The sequence below is a fragment of the Dryas octopetala genome, chromosome 1 (assembly GCF_963921425.1).
Source record: "Dryas octopetala chromosome 1, drDryOcto1.1, whole genome shotgun sequence".
NCBI lineage: Eukaryota > Viridiplantae > Streptophyta > Magnoliopsida > Rosales > Rosaceae > Dryas > Dryas octopetala.
Window position 1 is genome coordinate 15,686,720 of NC_141366.1, and position 19,180 is coordinate 15,705,899.

Genomic DNA, 19,180 nt, shown 5'->3' on the forward strand with positions numbered 1-19,180 from the left:
AAATCCCAAAAGGCACCAAGAAGAAACTCAGACCACTTAGGCGCGCCCAAGAAGGCAAGAAAGATCAAAGCATCAAACAAAATACAGCAAAAAGACAATTAAAGACAACAAAGGAGCCCCCATTACCAAAAAAAAAAGACTTAAAAAGACCTTTGCACACACACTAAATTACCCAGCACTCCCCCATCAGCGTTCAATAGCCCAGCATCCATCACAAACTGCAATCCAGCCTTAAAGCCATCAACTCCACACTGAAGAATGAAGATACACAACAAACATTATTATTCATAAAAATTAGAAACACAAATGTAATATGAAACAAGATGCCTTTGAAACTTTAAGCATTAGAAAAACGTACCATTCATTTAAGCAAAACACTATTACCAATTAATTTCTCCTTCTAACACGCATGCGACCACTCTGCTTCGGCCTTTTCAACATTTTACTTCGTACTTCTTTTCCAAACTCTTTCATAAACCAATCAACTTTTCTATTTGACAATACGAAATATCCTGTAGAAATTCCAACCACAATTCCACATCCATACCCCATCCATACTGTTTTCCAATCAATTCCATCTTCTCCCTCAAATGATATTGATGGTGGAGGTTGATGAGCCACCTCATTGGTGCATGTTTTCGAAAGTGGAAATCCACACAATCCCAAATTCCCACTATATGAATCATTTAAAAATGTATCAAATTGTGTGCCACGTGGTATGGACCCAACAAGTTGGTTTTCTGAAAGGTTCAATTTTGAAAGGGATGTCAAGTTTGCTAATTGCCATGGAATCTTACCAACAAGCCTGTTTGAGGAGATATCCAACCATTCAAGTTCAGTCAAATTACTAAAGGACGGTGGAATGGGACCTGTGAGCTTGTTATGAGACAAGTTAAGCCCCTTCAATGATTTCAGCTTGCCGATCACCTTTGGAATCTCTCCTTTGAAACCATTGCTTGAGAAATCAATGGTTGTGAACATGGTTTGTATTTTCACCAACTCAACGTACAAACCTTTCATTGCTACTATCACACTGTCTTTGTAATAGCCCGAAGGGTCTCCCATATATTCCAGTTCATCTCGTCGTACGTTCACCATAGCCATCAGGTTCTCTAAATATTTTGTCGGCAAAAGACCACTAAATTGATTCTGGGAGAGGTCCATGATTCGCAGTCTTCGGAAGGGAAATCTAGTTTTGGGATTGCTTATGGCACCATGGAATTGGTTAGACCTCAAGATGAGAACCTGCAACTCTGGAAGAGATTCCAACCAATGGGGGAAGGTGTCATTGATGTTGTTGTTGCCGAGGTCTACAACTTCCATCCATTTACAATTGAGCAAAGACCGCGGCACTGGTCCCTCAAATTGATTTCCATTCAGGTCGAGATTCCTCAACACGTTACCCTTTGCGAATGTTGCAGGGATCAAGCCAACAAATTTATTCTTCCGCAGATCCAAAACTGAGAGAGACTCAGAAAAATTCCCTATGCATGGAGGAATTTCACCACTCAAGCTATTATTAGACAAATCAAGGACTCTTAGGGAACTCAGGTTGCAAATCGTTGAAGGCAGCCCTCCAGTCAATTGATTGTTTGATGCAGAAAAGAACCAAGTGGAAGGTGGTGGAATCAGAAGCTGTCCTTGGAGCAAGTTGGAGCTAAGGTCAAGAATCTCTAAGTTTACCCATGGAAGAAGTTGTTCTATACCTGTCAAGAAATTGTGAGAAAGATTCAAATAATTCAATGAATCTTTCCCCACATCCAACAGCCATGTGGGAACGTTGCCTTGAATTTGGTTCTGGGAAAGGTCTATCCATTCCAATTGTGGTGAGCCTCTTAGAAAGTATGGGAACTCAGTTATGTTGCAAGAAGACAAACCCAGTGACAGAAGTTGAGGCCAGGAGAAGTTGCTGAAGTTGTTAAAACTCACCGACAGATGATTATAGGAAAGATCAAGATAAGTGAGACTTTGGAGTTTTCCTCCAAACTTTTGAAACTCCAAAATGCCACTCAAGTTATTTGAAGATAGATAAAGGATTTCAAGGTCTAAAAGTACAAAGATTGAACTTGGAATCGCGCCTTGTAGCTTGTTAGAATCTAAATAAAGATGCAATAACGAAGTAGATTGGAATTCGTTGATATTACCAGTGAGTTGGTTCTTGGATAGGCTTAAATATTTCAAAGATGGCAAGATATATAACCAAGATGGTATGGTTCCGTTAAGTGAGTTATTAGATAATCTGAGTGCGGTTAAATGTAAAGGAATAGGACCAACAAGTTGTTTCGTTGAAGAATCATATATAGATGAAGATATTTTTGTGGAGTTACTATGAACTTCAGGAAGTTGACCCACAAACTTGTTACTTGAAAGATCCAATTTAATGAGTCCCTCAAGGTTTAAAAGCGACCATGGGATCTGGCCACTAAAACCGTTATCTCTGAGGTTCAACCTCTTGATTTGTGTGAAGTTTCCAAGCAATGCAGGATATGATGATCCAACAAAATTGCAATGGTTGAGGTACAAGTCACTCAAAGATTTCAAAATTCTGGTCAGATAAGGTAAATCTATTGAGATTCTAGTCTCAGAGAGGTCCAGGTATGCGAGTGGACTGCTCCAATTAGATTTTGGGAAAGAACCAGTGAGTTCATAGTTGTAACCTAAATCAAGTTCCTCAAGGTTTGGTAGGCAGAATGTTTTCTCTGGGAATTTCCCTTGCAAATTACAACCCCAGAGGCTAAGAGACATCAAGGAAGAAGACAAATTCATAAATGAATCAAGTCCAACTGAGGACATGTTAACTTCGTCCAGACGAAGCTCTCTAAGGTTTGTTAGGTTTTGAACAAGTCTTTTGAAACCAAGTGTTTCTAGGCTCATCCTGGCTCCATAATTAAAAGAGATATTAAGTGAAACCAATTTGGAAAGGTATGAGATTTCTAAAGGGATACGACCACTGAAGTTGGAGAAGCAAAGGTCAAGGTGAGTCATACTTACAAAGCCACCAAAGTTGGAAGAAACTGGGGAACCTCTGAAATCGTTGTAAGAGAGGTTTAGCTTCTGGAGATGAGCAAGGGAGAAAAGACTACTGTTGTCATGAATATTGCCTTGAAGCCCACTATTGCCAAGGTTGAGGCCAATCACGTGACCCGTCACTCTTTCACAAGTGATTCCACTCCATGCGCAGCAATCCTTACTCTTATCCCAAAAGACTGTTCTAGGATAAGGAGGAGGAAAAGTTATTCCATAAAAAAAAAAAAAAAACGATACACAGATTTATCAATAGAGAAGGAGTTTTTGAATTGAAGCAAAGCAGAGCTCTCGTCAGGATGACAGAGATGACCTGAAGAAGGAGAAGAAGAAGAGTTAAATGATGCTGAGCAGCTGAATTGAGAAGTATAGACCAAGAAGAGGAGATGCAGCCATGACAACCACCCCATCTTAATTTCTACTACTCTGAAAATGTTGAGTGTAGTTGGATGCTCTTAATGCATATATATATACATGTCACCAACTTGTCAGATATATATGGTCCAGTATGAAAAGCTCTAATCCAACTTGTCAGTCTTTGTCAATTGGTATGAAAAATCAATTGTTACAAAATATCAATGTCCCTCTCGGCATGACTATATATGTTCAGTTGTCCTGTGCGGAATTACATTCATCTTTAATGCAGTGGTACCAAGACAATGAAAGATGGGACCCATCAATTGGAAAACATGGTAATCTCTGCTTCTACCATTCTGACTAGGAAGAGTGGAAGACCTGTCCATATATATCTGTTAACGTTGCGTTGGGAGTCAGGCTTTACCTTCATTGCTAGCAACCAATTCTGACTAATTCAAACTTCAATAGCAACCAACCTCAAGGAAGACTTGGTCGATAGCAACCTGATGAATACAGTTGGAGGCCGCCTTGAACAATTTCCGCTGCCCAATCCTATCACAATGCATATTAATTATCAGTTACTAATTAATTCAAGTCAGGAGCTCGTGGTTAGGAATGTTTGATTTTAGAAATTCCTGTTCGGAATTTTCATGGACCTAACATTCATCACTAGAGTCTTGGTCTAGTAGGGGTTGTCGGATTCTGTGCAGAATTTCCACACGTAGAATTATACAAGCGAATCTTATGTTTGTTTAGGTGTTGGTGAAATCTTGAGTGCTGAGCTTTGGGCCCTTTTCTTTGGTCTCAAGCTTTGCTTGGATGAGCAATATCATCCACATTCTTGTTCAGTCAGATTCAGCTCCTGTGGTTTATTTAGTCATTTGTAATGTACAGTTGTTATCACCTGGTATTACTTACTCATTTAAGTTAATGAATTTGGAGTGTTCCACCACTTGATTCACTTGCCTATAAATAGACAACTTGTATAGTAATAAAAGTCAAGAGACAACTCTCTCATATTGCCTTTGTCCGGTTACTGTTTTAGTTTATACTCAAACAAATATCAAACAACATGCATTTGAAGCTTTTTTTTTTTTTTTCGGTTGTTGTCAAAGATATTCATTAAATCTCAAAAGGCACCAATAAGAAACTCAGACCACTTATATCTGGATGTGTGCTAAAACAACTCAATTCAGGCCCTACCCGTTCTATAAAAAGGGCAGCCCGCGGCTTTAAAAAGGCATTGAGTTCGGCTGAACCACAACTCTAAACACTTCATAGAAATACACTCTCACGCAAGAAGCATTTTTCAATTCTAAAAATGATGATTCAATATTACACCTGAACTAGTACTTGAATTGGCATCAATTTAGAACCTACAATTATTCATTTGAACTGTCTCATAATTCTCTTTTAAAGGAGCCTGGAGTAGATTAATAAACGATCAACAGAAATTTAGGAGCACTTTCGAATCAATTTACATGACATTGTTCACAAAATGAAAACTAGCTGGCATCAACTAAGATGTCACAAAGATGACAAGCAGGCTGTCCCAAACATTAAAGTGTGATGGGTTAAAATGAACAAAAACGTGAGAAAAGCTTTGTCCTACAGCTAAAGCAGCCAATTCTTGAGTCTTGAAGCACATTTCTTCAGGTGAAAAAGATCTGCCCCTGCAACACAAGTAATATAATTAATTAAAGATTTTCAGCGATAATTTCTATTGAAAATTTTCAACTTTGTCGTATATGCAATTAAGCATTCAAGTTGTAAACCAAACACAAGCAGTGAATTCATTGGAAACCTTACGCGATAAGACCACACACGATGAAAAAAGTGAAAAGAAACCCACCACTTCTTCGACGAATTACAGGAAGGAATGGCTCAGTTATAAGAATCATTAGTGAAAGCCAAGCATAAAGATAATTAACTAACAACAGTGAAAATTCATTCCCCAGAAGAATTGAACATAAAGACTCGCACAAGAGCTAGCCATAATCAATCAGCAAGGTTACGCATTATCACATTAGGTAATTATTATATGCCAACATAAAAAAGAAAAGAAAAAGTAAAAAGAACTCACAATTAGATTATCATGTCTCCTTCATTTCCTTACAAAGCCAATGACAAACAGAAGGACCCAAAATCAATAAGATATGAGTAGTATGAGGCTAAACAATAACATCATGACTTATATCTATGAACCAAAGAGCTCTGTCCAACAAGAAGGTTTGCTGTCTCTATTGAGTATCTAGCAAGAAACAATAGTAAAGGCAAAAGGAAATAAAATTATGAAAATACTTGGCAAGAGAAATATACGACACCTCAAAACATCCATGACATGCATACAACAGTAGGAATGCTGATGTGTAATTCATATGAAAACCTGACTAGGGCATGGATTTGTTAACTACCAGTACCAAGCATAATGAACAGGTATACTACTTTGAGTAATCCATGGGTGAAAAATACTGATTGGATAAAACTACAAGAACCAAATGCAGCACAAGAATTCATGTTCATAAAAAATAAAAAAGTACAACAAAAAACATTTTCCTTTTTTTCCATAATATGAGTTTGTTTCCCTGGAATGATATATTGCCTTTTTGTTTATGGAAAAAGAAACAGTAGCCACTTCTTCCAACTCCATTTAGTTGTTATCTAAGCCCAGCAATTTAAAAACAAACACCGACAAATAAGAATACAACTATACAAACCTTGTTCAGTAGTGCATAAAAACACTATATACCGAAACAAATGCAAAAGAAACAAAAAAGAGATTGAGTGGATTCATCTTCTTCACCTCTCCTATCTACCTTTGTCTCATGCTTCATATTCCTGATCAATATTTGGATAGTAGTTGGGCGAAACAAGGCTCTCCAGGTACATCTTAACAGTACCAACTTTGGGAAATCCACGAATTGGTAAATTCTGAAAGCTTTCTTCATCAAAATTGTACATAACCAACCGGTCTTTGAACACCAACAGGTCATGGTTTTTCTTCCAGAAACCTGAATGCAGTAATACGGAATATGGGATTGAGATCCTTATTTTAGTCCAAGTCTCCCTCACTCCATATTGTTTCATGACCCAAAACTCATTATGTGTTCTACCATCAGCACAATGTGTTATACATAGGCATTCCCTGAACACCCCCAGAAGATGCTGTTTTACTTTAATATTGGGATCAGGCGGCACTGGGATCTGTCGAACCTCCTCCTCTGCTAAAAGGAAAGACATGATAACCACTGATTTTTTCCTACCGGCTCTTCGAACCAACCAATGAAGACCTCTATTCAGCAGGATCCCATCCCAATGTATAAGATATTCACATTTGTAGGGGAATCGCCTCTCAGTCACTCGCCAAGAACCAGTTTTCAAAGAGTAGACACTAAACAGAATTCCATCTTCAAAGCACCTCCCACTAACCACCTTGTAATCATCAGTAGAGTGATCAAATCCAAACCCACGTAGGTCAAAGTAATATGCCTCATGAACATATGGGTTTGGCGGCTCTGGTAGTTTCTTGGATTCCCTGGTTGCCGGATTGACCAAATACAACTTCCAGTAATGTAACTGGCACAGCAATAAGCCATTGCAGTATAACATAAAGTGAACCCGATTACTTTCCAGTTCATTATAAACATAGTCGACCTCAGTGGCTACAGCTACTACACCATCATCATCATAATCAACCTTATCAATATCATCATAATCAAGAAATGCATCATTACCATGGAGAAACTCATCGAGGTCCAAAGAGTAAAGGGACTTATGTTCCGAATTAGTAAACAGGACACTTCGCTTTGATACAAAACATCGTCATTCTCATTGGTTTTATTAAAGTGCATTTTAACAAAAGCAGGGTCGGAGATTAGAGAACGCCATGGCTTTGATACACACCTGAAGCGGCATAGGGACTTCACTAGTAGCCACAAAAGAATCTCACGTATGGTCTCCAACGGAAGGTGTGGGTATTTCTTCGGTTGGTCCGCCATTCTCTTCCGCCGTTCGCAGCTGGGGTTTCCCATCAGTTGGTGGCCATATGGGCCATTCATTTAGTGCTGAGCTTTGATCCCTTTTCTTTGGGCCATATGGGCCATTCATTTGACTTGGGTTTTCACAGATTGGTTAGTGCTTCAAGATTGTATAGATAAGAAAGGTCGAACTAGCTAGGCCGAGACATGTGGTAGCTTCGTTTTGTTGTTGGGCTTTGGCCCCTTTGTAACTAAAAAAAAAAAGTCTAATGTGGTACAAATAATTTTAGAAAAACAATTTTGATCATGTATTTTTTACCTAAAAATAAATTTAGTGCTCATGGTTTAAATTTTGTCAATTGGATCCTTGTGCTTAATCTTAGGACTATTTTAAAATTTCTTCAGTTACTTTGACAAAACCCTTGTTTTTAAGAATTTTTTTTTTTTCGGCGTACTGGAAGACTATCTTAAGGGTTTTCTAAAACTAATTTCAATTTCAATTTTCGTGTTTATTTAATAGAGAAATTGAGACTCGGTCAAGTTTTAGGCTTTTAGCGTTTGAACTTTAAGTTTAAGAATTTTTGGAAGGCAGCAGCTATTCCGACCACCCATTGTTGTTGAGTTGATCACCCTCATATTAATTTAGTAAAAGACATTTTTATCCCATTGTAAAATGACAACATAGGATATCTTCTTTTCTTAAAGCATGTTTTCTCATTACACCCCCATATCATCTTTACCACCACCAGTTACTCCACCCACACCTACACCCACACCCACACCCACACCTACACCCACACCCACACCATTACCTTCATCTTCACACTCTCTTCCACTAAACCATCATCTTTAACATCTACACTCTTCAACCAAAACCCTAGACATAGACTATTCATTTCATCACTCCTATTATACCAAAATCAACTATTTTTGACAAATGGACACTCAGAATGACCAATTGGAGTCGTCAAATAAGGTCATTTTGATCAGTTTTTTCGTTTTTTTACGAAATTTTTTGTGTTAAGAGATCTTCTGTTTGCAGTTTTATTCGGAACACCAGAACTGAAATATGCAAACTATTTCGGTAAATACCCACCGAATAAAGTTGACCATTCGAAGTCAACTTTTTCTTTTTATTCATTCGGTGTGTACTTGCCGAATATTTTAAATAAATTCAAAAGTATTATACCGAAAATGTTTCACAATTTTGGTAGTTTTCTATTGAATACTGGGACTTGCATAATTTTTTTTCTATTTTGAATAGGAGCAACAATTGGGACATGATTCCACATGATATAGTATGGTTGAAGATAGAGATTGTTGTGGGTGATGGAGGTGGTGGCTAATGATGGTGACAACGGCGCTGAAGGAAGGCTTCCACTTGATTTATTTGCTCGTGTTCGATTTAACTTAGGGAGAGATGGAGACAGAGAGATGGAGATGACATCGTTGAGTGACAGAGACGACGGCGCCGACGACGGTGAGTGACGGAGACAGCGACAATGAGGGAGAACCACCAGTGACCAAAATTTACCACACTGTGAAAGTCATAGGTGGTTTAATGGGTTTAGAAAGTAAAGTTAGAAATTGAGGGTATTTGGATCATTATGGGGTGGTGAACTCAGCAAAATTTTGAAAACTCAAAATAAATGGTGGTCAACTCAGCAACAATGGATGGTCGAAATAGTCGCCACCTTTTTGGAATTCTTTTTTTCATGCACGAAGATGTTTTCGTATAGGGTATAGCTAAATTATTAAAAAGCCTTACATTTATTATCTATCTACATATGTCTAATAACTTAATTTGGTGCACAATTATTTGACTATTTGTAGGACAAACATTTCCAGAATCTTATTAACATCTACGCAGCAGCATTAATTACTACCACAAGTAAAGCAGACGAGGAGCTTAATTGTAGATTATTTCAGAGCACTGCACTTGCATCCATCTCCAAAATAACTCTATCCATCCCCAAGTCGCTAGCCAATTGAAGTCCCATAGCAGCTGCGAGTAGCTCAGTTGCCTTAGCTGAGCATGAGCCAAAAATTTGCCACATTCCTTGAATTCCAAATCCCCCAGCACAGATAAGCAAAAGTGTAATACTTTTACTTTGAATTCATTATTAATCCAATTTAATTATAACAAGTAAGAAATTGCATGTGATTTACAAAAACATGAATACATAATATTATTAGAAAACATAAATTAACGTGTAAGGATGAAAAATTCACCGAAACATTATTCAAAACTAGAAAGGTAATCCACAAGACATCATACGTGCGTAGATTAGACATTTCACAAACACATGCATCTACATGATCAATTGTGAAGGCGATAGGAAGGAATGGCCATTAGATGCTTGGCCCTTGGAACAGTCAACCCAAACGCCTCTGACATGTCCAACTCACTTGGCAACAAGTTATCGGGAAGCTCCCAATCAAAACAATGCACGAGTTGGGCCAAAACTAGCTGGACCACAGTAAGGCCCAGTTGAATTCCGGGGCACCGTCTTCGGCCCGCCCCGAATGGAATAAGCTGAAAGTGGTTCCCCCGAAGATCTATGTTGCTACCTACAAACCTTTCCGGTATGAATTTATCCGCATCGGTCCAAGCACGAGGGTCTCTCCCAATGGCCCATGCATTTATGATGACGCGTGAGTTTTTGGGTATGTGGAAGCCATTGATAGTGCAGTCTTCAATGGATGCATGGGGGACCAAGAGTGGGGCCACTGGGTGTAGCCTTAAGGTTTCCTTGATTACCATGAACAAGTAGTCCAAGTTTTCTAGGTCTGATTCCTCCACCATTCTCTCCATGCCCACTACGTTCTCTAACTCTTTTTTGACCTTCTTCATTATCTGTGGATTCTTGATGAGCTCGGAGAGTGCCCACTCTATGGTTGTTGCTGATGTGTCCATTGAGGCAAAAAGCATGTCCTGCAAACAAATTCACCATTTTTGAATGTAGTACTTGTTAGTGGACCAAAAATTTAAATTGTTATAGACAAAATGTTAAGTGATATATAAATAGGAGATAAAAGATTATAGGTTTCAACTAGGACTTATTAGAATAAGAGCAAAAGTACGTACGCGATAGACCACTATAGGTGATCTATACTCATGTGACACATGACCTACATATACCCTACCTGTAAGTGAGCTTAGAGGTAGTAATTAACAATGTAGTATAAAAAATGCATATACATCTAGCATTACTTATGTGAAAAACAAATGTAATTCTGTGTATAGACATTACCAAAATTATGGCTTTGATATTGGAGCGTTCAATCTTGTATTCAGATTCTTCAGATCCCATGATGTCCAACATGACATCAACAAAGTCCTTGGTCCTTTTCTCTCCTTTAATATCATTCCTAGCTTGAAGATGGTCTTCGATGATTTTCTCAAAAAAAACGTCAAACACCTTGTTAACAGCCTTCATGCGCTTAGTGAACCCTTGAAGATCAAGTGGAGCAATAAAAGGAATGTAATCACCCATGTTAGGAGCAGATGCCAATTGCATACCCTCTTGGATCCAACTCTTGAAACCCCTCTCATCAAACTCTTCATCCCTGTACTTCTTCCCAAACACCATCCGGCAGCTCATGTCCTCACTCAGAGACGAGACCTTGTGGCTGAGATCCACAGGAACATGTTCATTTGCACGCTCTCGAATAGAGTCCACTAAGAGAGCAACCTCTTCTCTCCTCATAGACTTGAATGAGCTGATTTTTTGGTTGCTGAGTAGTTCGAGTGTGCACATCTTGCGCATGTCACGCCAATAAGCGCCGTACTTGGAGAAACTCATGGTTCTTTGCCCATAAGCAATATGTTTTGCGCCTTCGTGAGGTGGCCTACTTGCAAATACAAGGTCGTGGGTCTTGAGGAACTTCTCGGCTGCGTCAGGGGATGAGATAACAATGGTGCGCGTAAGGCCTAAGTGCATATGTATGATATTGCCATATTTTTGGGCCAGGCGATGGAGATCCTTGTTAGGGAACTTCCCTAGCAAGTGGAGGCTTCCGAAAATCGGAAACCCTCTTGGACCAGGAGGCAATTTCTTCTTGTTCCTGGTGTTCCATGCTTGCAGGACATAGACAAGTGCAAGCAGTCCAATTATTGCCCAAATCCAACCCATGACTCTATATATGCAGCTAGCTAAGTTAATTAAGCTCTGTATAAGTGTTCTCAAATGGTACGTTGAACTAGCAAAGTGTTTAAGGGAGGTCTCTATTGCACTATTAATACAAAGAAGGTTGTTGTTTCTTTTGTGATTGAATGCTTGTTTATATAGGATGGTTTCTTGAAAAAAGTAAAGAAAATGTGTACATTAGAAAATAGAGAATTAGGGAAATTCCAGTCAAATTTATATCTCTTTCATTAACTTTGACTAGTTGTCAACACACCTACTTTTCATATTTATATTTCCTAATCAGTGTTTTTTATAATGCAGATTTTATAAATCTCTTTTATGCCCTCAACCCTCTGTCAAACTTTTTTTTTTTATTTGACTATTTATTGTTGGTAACTAATATTATTGCTTCCTAAATCTTTGGTGCTTTTAATGTTCATAATTCATTGTTTGGACTTTTATTATTTTTAAATTTCAAATATGAATTTTTCATAAACTTCTAACCAACTTACACTAATAAAATTAGAATTATGTAATAAGTAATAATCTACAAAATATTCTTCAACACGCCTACAATAAGTAAATATAATGAACCTACCTAAAATTATCATAAACAAATAAATAACCTACAACAAAAAGAACAAATATTTGTATTAAAAATAATCTAAGGAACCTATATGAATTATTCAATAAGAACTTACGTTACCATAATTCAATAAAGAACCTACATTGAATAAAAATGCTCATGGCAAAAAAAAAAAAATGTTATAGAGAACCTACATCAAAATCATTAAATAAGAAACTTACATTACAATTATTTAATAAGGAAGCTACATTTAATGACAATACAATAGTTAATACACCTGCACCATCAGACAAAAAAAAAATCCTACAACATAAAAACTCACATATCTCAAATAAAATGAAAAACTCACATATCTCTAATTAAAAAAAAAAAACTCATATATCTATTAATTTCCATATTTAAATATGAATAACCATAATTCTAGTAATTTAATTAATGATTTGCTATAGGTTAGTAATTTGAATCTGAAATCAACATCAATTACATAGAGTGGCACTATTTCCACCGGCCCCCTCAATCTTATTTTCCAACCCACCTTATTTCCACACCCTCCATTGAATTTTAAATTTTTTTAATCTACTCATCTCACCCCCATTATTCCAAAACTACCCCTACCCTTTCTCCATCCTTTTCCTTCTTCCCCCAACCTAACACTAATCCTAAACCTAGAAAAATTAAGAATAAAAAGCTAACACGACATCAGCAAAAAATTATGCACGAGTTTTGCACAAATTACCAATTAACGAAGTTCTAATCTGTAATTCTAGTTAGCAGCCCCTAAAAAGTATAAATTATTTACTAATACTAATCATCACTTAATTGTCATATCAATATGTATATATATATATTCTAATTGGGTTGGATAATAATATGGAGATTAAGAGCACTCGTTGTGCTTAGTTTGATGAAGAATCAAGTATTCTAACTATGCTAGGAAAATTTATGTACGTGCAAAATTTTGACATTGAATATCGCAACTTTAATCCTTACTTTTTGTTAATTGCAATTTTAATCCATACATTTAAGATATTATGGTTCTGAAATATGTAGCCAATTTTCGAGATAATTGAGAAGTACGTAGGAGTGCTGCAATGCCATGGAAGATGGGTTGCCATGGCAGTCAAACATGACAGCTTGAGTTTTCTTTATTTTTTTAGCATGTCCCTTTTAGTAATTTTATTAAGAGCTTAAATTGTAATTATTGTTTTTACAAAAAAGGGGTGGGATAATAGAATTGATGGGTGAGAATAGTACCACTTATTACTTAATGGCAAAACTCATATATAATAGGAAAATAATGAATTATTGTTATCTTACATGGCATAAAATTTTAAATATGAATTTTAGCTATTAAAAAAATAATAATTGTGTTACACTCTATAAAAAAATTATAATTTAAAGGGTTAATATCTAAATATCCCATTAGAAAACAGTAATGCTACACTTACCACATTTTTATACCACAATTTCATATCATCTTACATGACATTCATATATTGGACACTAAAAATTAAAAAATAAAACATAAAAAAGAAAAATGAGATAATTTCATACCATCTTACATGACATTCATATATAGCCAATTTTCGAGATAATTGATAAGTGCGTAAGAGTGCTGCAATGCCATGGAAGATGGGTTTCCATGGCAGTCAAACATGACAGCTTGAGTTTTCTTTATTTTTTTAGGCATGTCCCTTTTAGTAATTTTATTAAGAGCTTAAATTGTAATTATTGTTTTTACAAAAAAAGGGTGGGAAAATGGAATTGATGGGTGAGAATAGTACCACTTATTACTTAATGACAAAACTCGTATATAATAGGAAAATAATGAATTATTGTTATCTTACATGGCATAAGATTTTAAATATGAATTTTAGCTATTAAATAAAAAAGGAATGGTGTTAAACTCTATAAAAAAAATTAATTTACAGGGTTAATATCTAAATATATATCCCATTAGAAAACTAACATTTGTTTAAAGAACTTAGAAAACTAGGGAAGCGTAGTTGGTATCATCCTCGATGGAGACCAATTCAAGTTTGGTCTCTGACGTATATACTCACATATATCGACCTCAGTTTAGTCATTTTCTAGTTTAAAATAAGTTGAGTTTCGTTATATGTTGTCGGCAAATAGATCGGGTACTAGGCGACTTTAATTATATATATTCCTCACCTGTGACTATGTGAGTGCAGTTTTTTATTTTTCCGTACTTGTTGTCTTGGAGTGCGTCATTTGCGGTCATCAAAGTCCTTGTTCTTTTCTTGACCTTAGAAAATAATTATACATACCGCACTGTACTAGAAAGTGATCCTCATTATTCTCTTGTTGAAGTTCAATTTACATTTATAACACATCATGCGTGAGGCAAGACACAAGAAGTTTTTGGATGCACAGTGAGTTGTGATGGCTCTTTGGGATCGAGTGTCGACTACTTTGAATGCTTTAATGGCTGAGGGTGCTTTAATTCGTTGAAGAAACCAAGACGTTGTTTCGTGCTTTCTCTCTCTCTCTCTCTCTCTCTCGACCAATATTTTGACACCTGTTCCACTTACTTAACACCAATTAACAGCCACTTAAATTCTGTTATCTCAAAATAATTTTAAAAATTAATTTTTTGTTTGGGCTGATTTTTAAAAATTAATTAAATGAAAGTAACAAACGTGTTTCAAATTTTCAATTCACTCCCAAGTCCCAACCTTCTTCCTCTTCTAATTGTTTTTTTTTTTTTGTCTGAGTCATTTTCTTTTCTCTTCATTGTTCTCCAATGAAAGAAGAAAGCTACCAAAAAATTAAAAAAGAAGAAGAAAGCTTTTTGTACTCCAGCAGTCTTCTCACTTTCAGAAGAAAGCTCTAGCATGTTTATTTTTGAAACAAATTGGAAACAAATTGTTCTTTTAATAATTTAATATGAGAGGATGTTGTTGATAGTGTAGCTGATTATAAGAAGCCTTCATTAAATGACATTCATGAAACAGTTTGCAGTTTGGTTTTAGAAAGATTTAAACTATATAGTTCATTTTTTTATTTGGTTTTGCAATGGTATTTGCATTCAGGCTTTTAAAAACAAGTGGTGCCTGAATGGAGGATTGGGATAAAAAAATAATTCGATGTCTTTCTCACATACAAATTCGACATGGCTGTAAGCTGAAAACACTGCCGGACTTCATGTGGAAGACACCACTGTAGGAATTGGACATCTCATGAAAGATTACAAAACAGAAAGAGGCAGAGAGTGGCCAAAGATTTCTCACACCGCAAACATCAAAAATTCAAAATTAATCAAAGATGATGATTGGGTCCAACATGATGATTAATTAAGTTCGGATTTAAAGAAAGAAGGCACAATTTCGATTCATCCAGAAAGATGATGAAACCGACTTGCAAGAACAGAGAAGAACTAATGATGTGGACTCTGTAAAAAAGAAGAAGAAAGCTCTCCAAGTGCCTTCCATCTCACTTAATTTCTTGCAGCCTGCTCATGGATCTAGCCCAAAAGGAAGAGGAAGGGACTCAGACCCAAAAAGAACAGATAAAAGGAAGTGACTTTGGAGTGAAACATATTTGATATTTTTCTATTTAATTAATTTTTTATTTTATTTGGAGAGAAGAAGAGATAACAGAGTTTAAATGGCTATTAATTGGTGTTAAGTAATGGAACATGTGTCAAAATATTGGCCAGGGACAGGGAGGGACAGGTAAAATGGGGACACTGGATTTGGACTCCCTCCTAGGTACCCCAAGGTCAGCTCATTCTTCAAAATCACAAATTTGATAATGTCGACACATAATTAGAATCGTTTACTTTTTAGATAACTTATTATAGATTATCTCTACAAAAAATCAACTCAATCGAAAATCGTTTAGTTATATAACTGTTGCTGATTAAATAAAAAGAACAATGATTTAGATCAAAATGTCACTCTTTAATCGAAAATTATCGATTTTTTATTTATTTAATTAATAACAATTATATAACCAAACGATTTCTGATTAATTTAATTTTTTACATAAATAATTTTTATAGGTTATTTAAAAAGTGAATAATTTCGATCATATACGACATTATCGAAATCAGAATTTGAAGGGTGAGGTGACCCAAGTACTGTTCTATATTATATTATATACGCTATGTTTGCAATCAGGTGGCCCCTACTATTGCCAGAAAGTCATTGGTGTCTCCTGATTAACATGTTATGCTAGCTAGCATATTGTTATATTTTACCATATTGTTAATTAAATCACACATTTGAATAAGATTAATAAGTTAATAGTTTTTAATTATATTGTTATATTTTTTAATTATAATAGTTTTTTTTGTTATATTTGAACTCTTAACTTATCCTAATCTCAATATACTTTTCTCCTTAATCCCTTATTTTGGTAGCCCCAATAGTAAAGATGGATAGGGTAAAAAATTAGGATTATGAGAGGTCAAAATTCAATTCCCTTTAATATAACTAAAACATATGTTTTTTCTCTTTCTCACCACTTGGCTGGCTAGCATCAAGGACTTATAGTAAGAAAAAAAAAATTCCGGACATGTATAAACATATATAACTTGAAGCAATTACATATCATAATCATCTTCCTCTGTTCCTCAAACGATCACCCAAGTACATAATTAAATTGGCCATTACATATTATTACATAAAGGAAAATGATTAACATGAATACACACATGTTAAATTGTACGTGATTGGCTAGTATGTTAAAAATAATTATATATAATAAAAAATTATGATTAAACATTAGACTAATATCTATTTTTAGTCAAGGCATGGACCAAAATCTTTTTGACTAGATCACAAATCTAGTCCGAAATAGAGGTCTTATTGTTCTGGATAAGTCTCAACATCAATGCATGTGATCTTTGAAAATTCCCCTAGCCTAGCATAATCCTTTCCTTTTTTTAAGTTCAATGTACATTTTCAAACATCATGCGTCTTTTAAAGTGTCTTAAACAAATTTTGATTCGGTTTGTTTAGTATTAAGGTTATACTACCATCATTTGGTCAAAAAAAGGTTATACTACCATCTTGTTATTTAAATTAACCAAAATACGATCAATGGTTCAAGTTTATAGTATGATAATAAAATTATGCTTTTGTTACATTAATTAGAGAGATCGAATTCTTAACATCTATTTTTCTACTCTCTCATTATTTGGTATACTAGCCTTAATACTTGATGGAAAAAACAAAAAAGAAAAAAAAAACAAACAAAGAAAATTCCTACATGTATAAACATAACTCGAAGTAATTACCTGTCATGTATATATGTTTCTTTGTTTCTCAAACGATCACCCACCCAAGTCTATATTAAATTGGTCATTATTAGAAAGAAAATGATAGAAAATTAAATGAATACATGTTAAATTGTAATTAATAGTTTAAAGAATCATGTATATGATTGGGGCATTCGAGAAGGACATTACTTGGGTCACCCTTTGGGGGTACTCCAAGGTCACCCCATTCTCTAAACTTGCAATTTTAGTAATAGCGGTGCATGATCGGAACCGCTCACTTTTTAGATTACCTATTATAGATCATCTCTGCAAAAAATCAACTCAATCGGAAATCGTTTGGTTATATAACTGTTGTCGATTAAATAGAAAAAATTAACGGTTTTGTCAAAAAATCACTATTTAATCGAAAACCATCAATTTTTTCTACTTAATTGACAACATTTATATAACCAAAATATTTCTAATTGATTTAATTTTTTGCAGAGATGATTTTTAATATATTATCTAAAAAGTGAACGGTTTCGATCATGTACTGTCATTGCCGAAATCAGAATTTAAAGGAGTGAGGTGACCTTAGGGTACCCTAGGAGTGACTCAAGTACTCTCCATTCGAGAAACCTTGAAGGTTTCAAAATGCAATAATGGCCTTCCATTTTGTTTGTATTTGTGGTTGCTTAGCTTAAGGCAACCACGTGCATGCTTTTTTGCTTCAAGTCATTGCCTTAGTGTTGTTCTATGTATAGCTAGTTCAACTCATTGCTTCAAATTAGACTGAGTTACATATTATGTCTTTAAATAGTATAATAATCTCTCATAATGTACTAAATTTTACCTAATAAACTTCAATAATCTCTAATAAACACTAAATTTTTGAAAAAAAAATTATTAGTCAAAAACACAATTGTTTATCACGAAGAGTCCAGGTTCACAAATTATAAAACATTGAAAATTAAGTCCCCAAAGTTTGAAATCACTTTTTCCACCTTTAGACAAAAAGAAGAAAATACAATATTAAGGATTACCTATAGCTCTTGGGTTAGTCCAAGCTAGTGGTGAAAGTGGGTGAGATAAGGTTACGATTAGGTTACAAAAAAATCAAAAGGGTCTGGTGATTGTCTTTTCCCTTCTATTTATTAGTTCATGGTTCAATTCTCTACAAATACAACTAAAAAACTAAGTGTTAATTATGTGAATAATGTTTAATTTTAAATATTTTAATTAGAAAGCTAAAAGTATGAAATTTACGAGTCGAACTCTTAACCAGTTAACATGTGTTTTGGTAAATTAATAATATCACATGATGATGTTACGCTTACATAAAAACTTACTAATTAGCTTTATTGTTGGAGCATGCCAAATTTCAAGTTTAGCTTATATTTTGAGGCAAAATCGACAAAATATACATATATATATATATATGCATAGGGGCCTTCTTTCATGAGCATTCGGGTCATCAAGATCTAGTCTATATTCGAATGCTATATGGCGATACATAATGCCAATCTTATATCATAACGTCTTTATACAATGATACATGATGCTCATTGTATACAAAAATGTTTTCATGCATATATATAAGATGCGCATTATGTATCGCCGTATAAGAACGTTAAAATGAGCATTATGAATTGTCATATAGTATCCAGGTGCGGATCAGGTCCTTACAACCTGAGCGTTGATGTGAGAATTTTCATATATATATAAAGGAAAAATGAAGGTAGATTACAAAGTTTCTAAACTTTATATAAATAGAAACTTTGTATAAATACTTGACCCAAAAAAAAACTTATATGTAAAAAATAAAAATTCCCCTCATCATTTGATTAAAAAAAAAAAACCAGTGTAGACCACAGTCAGA

At 35.1% G+C, this 19,180-nt stretch overlaps 1 protein-coding gene and 2 pseudogenes across 3 annotated transcripts; all 3 read right to left on the reverse strand.

The window, feature by feature from the left end:
* Window positions 1-112: 112 nt before the first annotated feature.
* LOC147298442 (receptor-like protein 9DC3) lies at window positions 113-3,451 on the reverse strand (annotated as a pseudogene). Its single transcript, XR_015121866.1, has 2 exons — window positions 359-3,451; window positions 113-251 (listed from the first exon to the last, which is right to left on the reverse strand). The product of XR_015121866.1 is annotated as a receptor-like protein 9DC3 (transcript).
* Window positions 3,452-4,815: 1,364 nt separating this feature from the next.
* LOC147298443 (F-box/kelch-repeat protein At3g06240-like) lies at window positions 4,816-7,379 on the reverse strand (annotated as a pseudogene). Its single transcript, XR_015123503.1, has 2 exons — window positions 6,185-7,379; window positions 4,816-5,054 (listed from the first exon to the last, which is right to left on the reverse strand). The product of XR_015123503.1 is annotated as an F-box/kelch-repeat protein At3g06240-like (transcript).
* A 2,117-nt stretch (window positions 7,380-9,496) lies between these two features.
* On the reverse strand, window positions 9,497-11,600 carry LOC147298444 (cytochrome P450 71AU50-like). Its single transcript, XM_086248148.1, has 2 exons — window positions 10,613-11,600; window positions 9,497-10,293 (listed from the first exon to the last, which is right to left on the reverse strand). The coding sequence occupies exons 1-2, from the start codon at window positions 11,492-11,494 to the stop codon at window positions 9,679-9,681; spliced, it is 1,497 nt and encodes a 498-aa protein (XP_086104274.1). The 5' UTR covers window positions 11,495-11,600; the 3' UTR covers window positions 9,497-9,678.
* Window positions 11,601-19,180: the final 7,580 nt, after the last annotated feature.